This window comes from Bidens hawaiensis, unplaced genomic scaffold (genome assembly GCF_021521415.1).
Source record: "Bidens hawaiensis isolate Kalapana, Puna unplaced genomic scaffold, B.hawaiensis_p1.1 tig00009657_1, whole genome shotgun sequence".
NCBI lineage: Eukaryota > Viridiplantae > Streptophyta > Magnoliopsida > Asterales > Asteraceae > Bidens > Bidens hawaiensis.
In genome coordinates this window covers 317,978-328,915 of record NW_027491723.1, presented here as the reverse complement: position 1 = coordinate 328,915, position 10,938 = coordinate 317,978, and the positions used below count along the sequence as shown (strand labels likewise).

General features: G+C 39.6%; 1 protein-coding gene across 1 annotated transcript; it reads left to right on the top strand.

Moving 5' to 3' along the window:
• The first annotated feature begins 1,309 nt into the window (after positions 1-1,309).
• LOC143533231 (uncharacterized) lies at positions 1,310-2,254 on the top strand. Its single transcript, XM_077028078.1, has one exon. The coding sequence runs from the start codon at positions 1,310-1,312 to the stop codon at positions 2,252-2,254; it is 945 nt and encodes a 314-aa protein (XP_076884193.1).
• The last annotated feature ends 8,684 nt before the right edge of the window (positions 2,255-10,938 follow it).

The window sequence follows — 10,938 nt, the reverse complement described above, 5'->3', positions numbered from 1 at the left end:
TATGATGGATGTAACATGAGTAGAAAGTCAACATCAGGAGGATGTCAATTTTTGGGTGAAAGGCTAGTGTCATGGCAATGCAAAAATCAGACTACAATCTCAATTTCTACTGCAGAAGCTGAATATATTGCTGCATCTGCCTGCTGTGCACAAGTTCTATGGATTCAAAACCAGATGCTGGACTATGGTTTGAATTTTCTGAACACCCCTATTCTTATTGATAATACTGCTACATATTTTACCGTTAAGAATCCAGTTCAACATTCTAAAACTAAGCACATTGAAATCAGACATCACTTCATCAGAGATTGCAGTGAAAAAGGTTTGATTGAAATGCAAAGATTTGATACAAGTGACAATTTGGCTGACCTATTCACCAAACCACTTGATAGAACCAGGTTCAACTTTCTTTTGAAAGCCCTGGTAATGATCAACTCTGATGAAATCTGATTAAGGACGTGTGCCTGGTTTTGTACCTCTATGTGCTAACTGATTATTTTATTTAGAGGTTTCACAAATTGAATGTTATGTGAATATGCTTGAGTATGTTACTGATTATGCTACTGAATATTTAAATTGATATGTGCTTTAATTGATGATGATTGCAAAGTTTTGACATGATTGATCTGATTGATATGCTTGTTTGATTATCAGTTGTTGTGCATTTGTGATGTTAGTATAAGTGTCTCTGTTAAGATTTAAATTGTTAGAGTAAGTGATGAAGGCCCAAGTAATGACGAACAGGCCATGTTATATTTGGAGGCCCATGATCGTGTCTCCAAAGGTGGCCCACAAAAACGGGCATAACTTGGCCCACGAAGCTCCGTTTCAGGCCTATTACCAGTCAAATCGAAGCTTGAGACGAGGAGCCCATTTCTGCAAACACCTAAGGTGGTTTGGCCCCTGTCCGAAGCCCAAAAACGCCTCCTAAATGAAGTTTTGGGCCTTTTTATCTTTTTTCAGTACTTTTTGTCTTTTTGTTTTTGGGTTTGTGTTTGGCCCATGGCCCATTTTAGGCCCATTTCGTATTTGGAAGTCTTTTTATATGCTTGTGATGTAATTCCAAAAGTTAGACTTGAATATTAATAAATTTCGTTTTTCTCTTCATTTTCCCTAGACCTTTGGGTGGGATTTGGGAGTTCTGAAGTTCATCACGGGTATTCACTGAATCAACGGGATTCGATCTTCGTTTTGTTTGTACCACTGCATCAGTTGGTATCAAAGCCGAATTCCTGGCTCGAAAATTGCTCCAAGGAGACAACAGAGACCGCTCGATGAGGTTTACGAACGAGAGTTGGAACAACGGTTTATGGCGCGGGTGGAGCAAAAATTGGATCAAGTGGTCGATCAACTCACTGATCGAATGGCTGACTTGATGAATCATAGAAGACAGGTCCCTAAAAACAGGGAGGGGCATGACTTCGATAATCCATTTTTTGGTCATGATGGTTCGTCTTCCGAAGAGGGGTACGAGAGGGGACCAAGGCAAGAACCTGGTGATGGCAACCGGCATTGGGATGCTGGGATCCAAACTGATATCCCAGAATTTGATGGGACTAGTTTGGATCCGGAAGGGTTCATTGATTGGTTGTTTATTGTAGAAGAGGTGTTTGAGTTCCGAGAGGTCCCTGAAAATAAGCGGGTCTCTTTGATCGCTACCAGGCAACTTGGGAGGGCATCAGCATGGTGGCAACAGTTGAAGATGACACGAAATAGACTCGGGAAGTCGCGGATCGTGACATGGGCCAAGATGAGAAAGTGTTTGCGGGACACTTTTTTACCTCACAACTTTCAACAGTTGATGTATCAGCGTTTGGAGAATCTGAAACAGGGATCCAGGTCGGTTGATGAATATACGACCGAGTTTTATCATTTGATTTCTCGTAATGATATTCAAGAAACCGATGAACAACTCGTTGCTCGGTATATTGGAGGTTTAAGGGTTCAGATCATGGACTCTGTAAATCTTTTTGATCCGTTAACGATCGCCGAGGCATACCAAAGGGCCTTGGCTTTTGAAAAACAAAACCGTCGGGTGGGCGGTTCGTATTCACCAGCCCCTGCTGGAGGAAATTCGGGGTCGGGTAGTGGAGGACCTCGTGTCGTGCCTAGTCAACAGAGGTCGGGGGCCAACAACTCTAGGTCAACTTCTAAGGGGGCTAGTAGTAGCGGGGTGAAGTGTTTCAAATGTGGTGAGACGGGTCATCGGCAAGTTGACTGTAAACAGGCGGGTAAGAGGCATTTTCTTGTTTAATCAGAAGATGAACATTATAAAGAATATGAAAGGGCCCCAGAATATGATGAAGAACCCGAGTATGAGGAGGTGTTTGTGACTGGTGATGTGGTGGTGAATTTGGTGGTTAGGATTTCTTGTTATACACCAAAGGCTGATGGAGACGGATGGCTTAAACATAATATCTTCCACTCCACATGTACCATTTTGGGGAAGGTTTGCACGTTTGTTATCGATTATAGAAGTTGTGACAATCTGATTTCTGAAGAGGCAGTCCAAAAGTTGGCCTTGAAGACAGAGAGTTACCACAAGCCTTACAAGCTTCAGTGGCTTAAAAAAGGAGGGGGGGGGAAAGGTAACAGTCTCTAAAAAGGCCCTTGTTTCTTTTTCTATTGGGACCACATACAAAGATGATATTGTGTGTGATGTGGTTCCTATGGATGCATGTCACTTGTTGTTGGGGTAGACCTTGGGAGTATGATCGAAGTATAGAACATGACGGACGGTCAAATTCTTATAGCTTCATGTTTAGTGGAGTAAAGATAACGCTTGTTCCAAGCAAGCCCAAGCAGCTAGCCACAAAGCATTCGGGTAACCTGTTGACCATTAGTCAGTTTGAAGATGAGTTGGTGGAGGCAGACAATGTGTTTGTTTTGATAGGGAAACCAGTGGCCGAGGAAGTTGAGATTCCTGAAGCTATGATTCCTTTACTTGAGGAATTTTCTGATGTTTTCCCCGATGACCTCCCGGATGGGCTGCCACCTTTGCGTGACATCCAACATCATATTGATTTGGAGCCTGGTTCACAATTGCCCAATAGGCCACATTACATGATGAGCCCGAGAGAGCATGAAGAGTTGCGTAGACAGGTTGAGGAGTTGATTTCTAAGGGTCATGTTCGTGAAAGTATGAGCCCTTGTGATGTTCCTGCTTTGTTAACTCCGAAGAAGGATGGTACCTGGAGGATGTGTGTCGATAGTCGAGCCATCAACAAGATTACTGTGAGGTACAGGTTTCCTATTCCTCGACTTGATGATTTGCTTGACCAGATTAGTGGTGCCACTGTTTTCACAAAGTTGGATTTGAAGAGTGGTTATTATCAGATTCGCCTTAGACCTGGGGATGAGTGGAAAACAGCCTTCAAGACTCGTGAAGGGTTGTATGAGTGGTTGGTGATGCCTTTTGGTTTATCAAACGCGCCTAGTACTTTTATATGTGTGATGAATCAGTTGCTCAGGCCTTTTATTGGGAAGTTTGTGGTGGTATATTTTGATGATATTCTTATTTATAGTGCTTCTTTCAGTGAGCATGTCGTGCATGTCAAGAAGGTTTTTGGCCTTGCTTCACAGAGACAGTTTTTATGCAGCAACTAAGAAATGTGTGTTCATGACCCCTAAAGTTTTGTTCTTAGGGTATGTTATTTCAGGTGATGGGATATAGGTGGATGAATCTAAAGTTGAAGCTGTTCAAAACTAGCCAACTCCTACCACCATTACTGAGGTCCGCAGTTTTCATGGGCTTGCTTCTTTTTATAGGCGGTTCATTCCACATTTCAGTTCCATTATGGCCCCTATGACAGATTGCATGAAGGGAAAGACGTTGTATGGACAGAGGGAGCAGAGTTAGCTTTTCTGGTTATCAAGGAAAAACTCACTATCGCACCAATTCTGGTATTGCCTAACTTTTCTCAAGTTTTTGAACTTCATACTGATGCCTCGAAGGTTGGGATTGGCGGGGTCCTCAGTCAAGGGGGGTCGACCAATTGCTTATTTTAGTGAGAAGTTAACAGGGGCAAAATTGAGATATAGTACTTATGACCTAGAGTTTTGTGCAGTGGTCCAAGCTGTAAAGCATTGGCGTCACTATTTGTTTCATAAAGAGTTTGTTTTATTCACTAATCATGATTCTCTAAGGCATATTCGCACGCAAGACAAGATATCTCATAAGCACGGGCGTTGGTTAGCTTTTCTTGAAAAGTTTACTTTTGTGGTCAAACATAAAACTGGTGTTTCAAACCGTGTTGTTGATGCCTTGAGCAGGAGGGGGAATCTGCTTGTTTCTGTGAGAATCAATGTGCTGGGGTTCGATGTTATTCGTGAACAGTTAACCACTGACCCGTATTTTTCAGTTGTGTTGCAGGATGTGCAAGCGGGTCAGAAGTCAGACTTTCTTTTGCATGATGGGTTTTTGTTCAAAGGGAATCAGCTATGTATTCCTGACTCCAGTCTTCGGTTGAAAATTATTCAGGAGTTACATGGGGAGAGTCATGTTGGTCGTGACCGTACTTTACATTTGGTGCAGTCTTCCTACTTTTGGCCTACTATGAGGAAAGAGGTAGATCGTTATGTCAAAGGGTGTCGAATTTGCCAAGTCTCAAAGGGCACTGCTACTAATGCGGGTCTTTATATGCCTTTACCAGTCCCTTCAAAGCCTTGGACTGACATTAGTATGGATTTTGTGTTGGGGTTACCTCAGACTCAGAGGGGTAACGATTCGATCTTTGTTGTTGTTGATCGGTTCTCCAAGTTGGTGCACTTTATTCCTTGCAAGAAGACGACAGATGCAGTTAATGTGGCTCAATTATTCTTTCAGGATGTTTATCGTTTGCATGGTTTGCCATCTTTTATTGTTTCTGACCGGGACACTCGTCTCTTGAGTCATTTTTGGCGCAGCCTATGGAAAATGGTGAACACTCAGCTTAACTTCAGCAGTGCCTATCACCCTCAAACAGATGGGCAAACGGAGGTTGTTTATCGGTCACTTGGTAATCTTTTACGATATCTTGTGGGTGATCATGTGAAGTCTTGGGATCAAAAGCTATGTCAAGCTGAGTTTGCTCATAATCATGTTGTCAATAGAAGTACCGGGTTTAGTCCTTTTCAGGTGGTTTATTCTGCTCAGTCACGGGGTCCCTTTGACCTGATGTCACTTCCTGTTCCTGGTTCTGCACCTAAGAAAGTGAAAGATTTTGTTGAAGGGCTACATGAGATTCATAAAGATGTGCATGAAAACTTGGTTCGAGCCAATTCAAAGTACAAGCAGGCTGCTGATCAAAAACGAAGACAAGTTGATTTTGAAGTAGGAGACTTTGTGTGGGCTATTTTAACTAAAGATCGTTTTTTAATTGGGGAGTATAACAAATTTTCAGCCAAAAATCGGACCAGTGGAGATTGTCTAGAAAATAAATCCGAATGCTTACCGTATGAAGTTGCCAAGTCATATTCGTTGTTCGGATGTCTTTAATGTCAAACACTTGCTGCCATTTTATGGGGATTCGTCTGATGATGAGGTCATTGCAGATTCGAGGTTGAATTTTTTCTATCCTGGAGGGAATGATGAAGGCCCAAGTATTGACGAACATGCCATGTTATATTTGGAGGCCCGTGATCGTGTCTCCAAAGGTGGCCCACGAAAACGGGCATAACTTGGCCCACGAAGCTCCGTTTCAGGCCTATTACCAGTCAAATCGAAGCTTGAGACGAGGAGCCCATTTCTGCAAATGCCTAAGGCGGTTTGGCCTCTGTCCGAAGCCCAAAAACGCCTCCTAAATGAAGTTTTGGGCCTTTTTATCTTTTTTCAGTACTTTTTGTCTTTTTGTTTTTGGGTTTGTGTTTGGCCCATGGCCCATTTTAGGCCCATTTCGTATTTGGAAGTCTTTTTATATGCTTGTGATGTAATTCCAAAAGTTAGACTTGAATATTAATAAATTTCGTTTTTCCCTTCATTTTCCCTAGACCTTTGGGTGGGATTTGGGAGTTCTGAAGTTCATCACAGGTATTCACTAAATCAACGTGATTCGATCTTTGTTTTGTTTATACCGCTGCATCAGTAAGCTTATCTGACACCATTGCTTAATTGCTTGAATATATGCTTTATCTGATCTTCTGATGTTATTAAGATAGGTTAGACTTTGAATGATTGTACTATCTACTTGTCCTGATAATATTAAGTTTGATTAAGATTTGATTATGTTACAACTGTTTATGTCAAAATGTGTTTTATGTCAAAATTAAGTGATAAAATGAATTCTACAATGAATTTTTCATAAATACTTTATTTTGATCAAAACATGAGCATGTTGTTGATGGTGTTGAGATATGATAAGATTATTCAGTTCAAGCTTGAAAGAAACTTAAAAGAAGGAGTTTTAAAGAAAAGTCTCAAGTAGTTGTTTTTGCTGAAAATTATGTCATTTGCCCAGTTAGAAGGACATGCATTTGTGTATGTTTGGTCCTTGAATCTCTACAGATTCAAAGGATAGCCATTGACCTGAAAACTGAATGCATTTGGGGCAATTATGACTTGTTTCTTATTCCTTCACCTAAAACTATTTCAATAGCTCTGACTTTGAAAGGACATATATTCACACGTATGTTTGGTCCTGTTGACCACTTTTGGTCAAACAGGATAGCCATTTACCTGCCAATGAAGAGATATTGGGGTGATTGAATATTAAACTGTGTTTTAATGGGAAATGATAGTACATTGACTACTTAGCCAATCATATGGATTTAATAGGCTAAAAAGGCCTTAGTATAGTCATTAACATGTATGGTTGCTTTCTCATGATGATGTAAAATCTAATGTGATATAAACATAATGAATATGCTAATCTTTATGTGGAGATACATAGTTGTCTTTGCATGTCTCAAGATAAATCTCTCTAAATGATAGGCAGAAAAGTGATTACCCAGTCATACACAAGCCTGTTGTTATTTGGTCAACCAAAAATGAAACATCTTTAAATATGACAAAGAAAATGTGTTAGAAAATTTGAAAAAATATCAAAAACAAGGGGAAGAATGAATAAATCAACCAAAAGCTGATAAGTGTTTTAAATATTTTATCAAACAAGAGGGTTACAACAAGAACTACAAAGATGTTGACAAAGTCTGTCTCCTCTTGAATGAAAGGCCTGTTATTTGAACTGTAAGTCCAACGTTCAACCTCTATATATGTTTGAATATAAAAAAAAAATACAAAAAGATCCAATAAGTTCTATCATACAAAACAATTTTTGACCAAATACAGGAGGTTGGAGTCAAATTGGGGTGATCTGGGGAAAGCCAAATAAGCTTTGAGAAGAGATATGAGGCATCATAGCACAGTGTTGACCATTAACGCATTATGCATAAATTGAACCTTAATCATATCACCAAAGAGATGAAATTTATGCTAAGTTTATACCTGCTGTTAACCTATCTATATTGTCATAGTAATGCTGAGAATGAAGTATTGAGAAAGCTACTTAGTCAATATGATCTCATTCTTGAGATCTTTTCAGAAAATGGAACAAACTGTTTTGAAGTGAAATACAACTAAAATTTGATCTCTAAATGCATCATTTGCTCTTAAACTATGATATGTAATGAAAAATATATTTTGACAAAGTGGTTTAAGTCAAAAAGTGTTGCATTTTGCCTTTAATAGGTTGAATATGTAAGTTCGGGTAAGGTTTGATGTTTTATAACCTTTCCGGGCACAAAACAGTTGAATATGTTTGAATATGTTATTTCAGGTAAGGTTTGATGATTTATGACCTTTCCGGGCAAGCTTAGTCATTATTGACTAAGTTTATGATTTTCGGGCATGCTTTGAAGTGTTTACACTTTCCGGGTAGAGTACACTGGTGTATTCATTTCCCGAGCCAGCTTGAAGTCTTGAGATGATTATGTGTTGAAGCTAGCTTTTAACAAGAAATTCTTATTTCGGGCAAGCTTTGCATTTTATATGTTGATTGTTAGTTCAAGAAAACTTTGTGAACTTAAGTTAGTACACCGAGTAAGCTTTGTGATTTGTATGAATATGTTGTTAGGAAAGGTTTGTTAACCTTTCCGGGCACACTTAGATATTATTATTTAAGTTTGTCATTTTCGGGTAAGGGCATACCTGATGATTAAATATGTGTATCCTTGTAAGCTTACTGCAAACATAGGATTTTCGGGCAAGCTCTTTGAAATTTTAGACGATAGCACACGCAGATGTTTATGTGTTTTAATTTCATACCTAGCATGCTCTGTGATATTTGTGTTTATGATCTCTTTGAAATTACAAGTGTTTTCGGGCAAACTTTATTTTCAGAGCACACTTTATATTCCGGGTACATCTCTGTTCCCTCAATATACTTGGTAATTTCAAAACCTGACTTTCCGAGTACACTATCTGTTAATAGTCCTTTCCGGGCACACTTTGTATTCTAGGAAGGTTATTCGGGTATACTTTGTATAAGAAGGATGTTCGGGCACATTAAACATTGTAAAGGTTGCTCGGGAACTGTTGGTGCATTATGTCAGTAGTTCAGTATCTAGTGTCTGTAATCGTGTTAGTTTGTTTTGTTTTGATTTGTATAGGTTGTCTCACAAGTTCCCCTAATATAAGCGAACTTGTGGACAAGCGAAGTTATTGACAACTTCGCCTAGTCTGTTAGGCGAAGTTGTCGAAGGCTTTATAAGCCTTGGCTACGGGTTGTTTGAAAAAAAAACAACAGTACGTGTAATTGTGATTGAACGTCACGTGTTGAAAGGTTGCAATACAACGTGTCTTTTGAGTATTGTAACGTGTATTTGTGCTTGGTTTTAACATATATCGCATCATACGCTCGTATCGTCTTACGTAGGGATTCCGCACCTACGTAGTACGAGATACTTCCGTGTAGATCCGGCAGGGAACCTACAATTGGTATCAGAGCATTTTGCTCGTGATTGTGTGGTTCGGGATTATCACACGAGTGTAGAAATCGTTCCGTTCGACTATTCGCGGAACGAGTTTACATTGAAATACCGAGTTTTTGTGTCCTACCCATCTCCCACTATCAAATATAACCCATTACACCTTCGCATACCTCTCAATACGTCAAATTAAAACCTGCAAAAACCTTGTGTTCATCAGGCGAAGTAGTCGTCACTGTTTGTAGGGTTTGGGTGAAGTTATAAGTTTAAGCGAAGTTATCAACCAAGCGAAGTTGATCTCAGGCAAAGTTATAAGTTTAAGCGAAGTTATCAACCAAGCAAAGTTGATCTCAGGCGAAGTTGTCATCAAGCGAAGTTAATTAGCAAGCGAAGTTAAGAGTTTCAGCGAAGTTAAGGAATCAAGCGAAGTTAAGCTTAAGCGAAGTTAAGCATAACTTCGCCTACTGGTTACTGTTCAAATTAAAAAAAATTTGTGTTTTCAAGTCGTGTTTCTTTCAGAGATGACTTCGATAAACATTACGGAACTGGTGAAAATGGAAGTTGAGGCCTGTTCAGCAACTAAGGCTCCGAAAATGCTTAAGGGTACCGATTTCGTTGCTTGGAAAGATCGGTTTGAACAGTATGTTAAATATCAAGATGCTAAGATGTGGGTGTGCATACAAGACGGATATATTCCACCAACATCCTTGTTTGAAGGTCGTGATCAAATAAAGAAGTACAGTAAGATGGATGAGGAGGAGAGGAAAATGTATGAGGCAGAGAGTAAAGCTCATGCGGCGATCACCATGGCTCTTCCACAAGAAATTCTGCACACCTTCAAGAAATACAAAACCGCTAGAGAGCTATGGGAAGCGCTAGAAAATCGATATGAAGTTAATGTGGGGATACGTGCATCCAAAATTAAGCTACTAAAAACCTAATTCTCGGTGTTCAAATATTTGAAAAATGAATCACTTGATGATATCATCACAAGATATTATCATCTGATGACTGAACTTAGAAATCACTTAATTGACTATAAAGAAGAAGATATTGTAGAAAAACTTCTTGATGCTCTTCCACCGAAATGGGAAATGTACACGGTTTTGATGAGAGAATATAAAGAGTTTGCCAATATTGATTTGGAAACAGCAGTCAATAAATTACGAACTTTTGAACTTAACATGGTTCGGAAAGAGATACCAACTGATCAGGTTCAGGATCCGGGAATGTATGGTGCGAAAGTTACTTCAAGTTCAAGGTAAGAATCCTCTGCTTATTACTCAAAGGGAGACTCAAACTCAAATTCAACTCATGATGGTCATGTGACTCTCAACATGGATGTTGATGTATGTTTCGTAGCTGCAGGAAGTAATTCTTCAAAACCTCAAGCCACAACTAGTAACTTTTCATCAAATGTTCCAACCAACCACTACTCACAGATGCCCATGAGTGTTAAATCAGCTGAACAGCAATTTGCTCTCTATGCGTCTTTCATTGCATCTTATGAGAATTACATCAAAGGTAAAATAGTCGATCCCGCAACTTTGGATGAAGACTATGATCAAATTGATGCTGATGATCTAGAAAAGATGGACCTGCAGTGGCAGATGGCTATGATAGTAAGACGGGTTAAAAGATTCATGAAAAAAACAGGTAGAAAGTTCGTGGGCGAGAGACCAGGTTTTGATAAGTCAAAGGTTCGATGTTATAACTGTCAACAGTATGGTCACTTTGCTAAGGAATGTACAAATGAAAGAGTCGAACGTAGTCAGAATAGGCCGGCACAACAGAATGGGGGAGGTAGTGAGAATAGGGCTATGGTATCTAGACAGAATGGGGGATACAACTGGAATCTGCAAGTTAAGGAAGTGTTCGAACAGGCTAACTTGGTAAACATCGAAACTGGAGGGAGTGATAAAGAGACAGGAGAAAATCAAGCTTATATGGCAGAAATGAACGATCAGCTCTCTGAGGTAAGTTCTGAACTTCATTGTATGCAATGTGAAAATCTGTCTGAACAATTGAAGACAGTAA

Coding starts and splice junctions, on each gene's coding strand:
- LOC143533231 (XM_077028078.1), top strand. CDS start 1,310: ATGGCGCGGGTGGAGCAAAAATTGGATCAAGTGGTCGATCAACTCACT.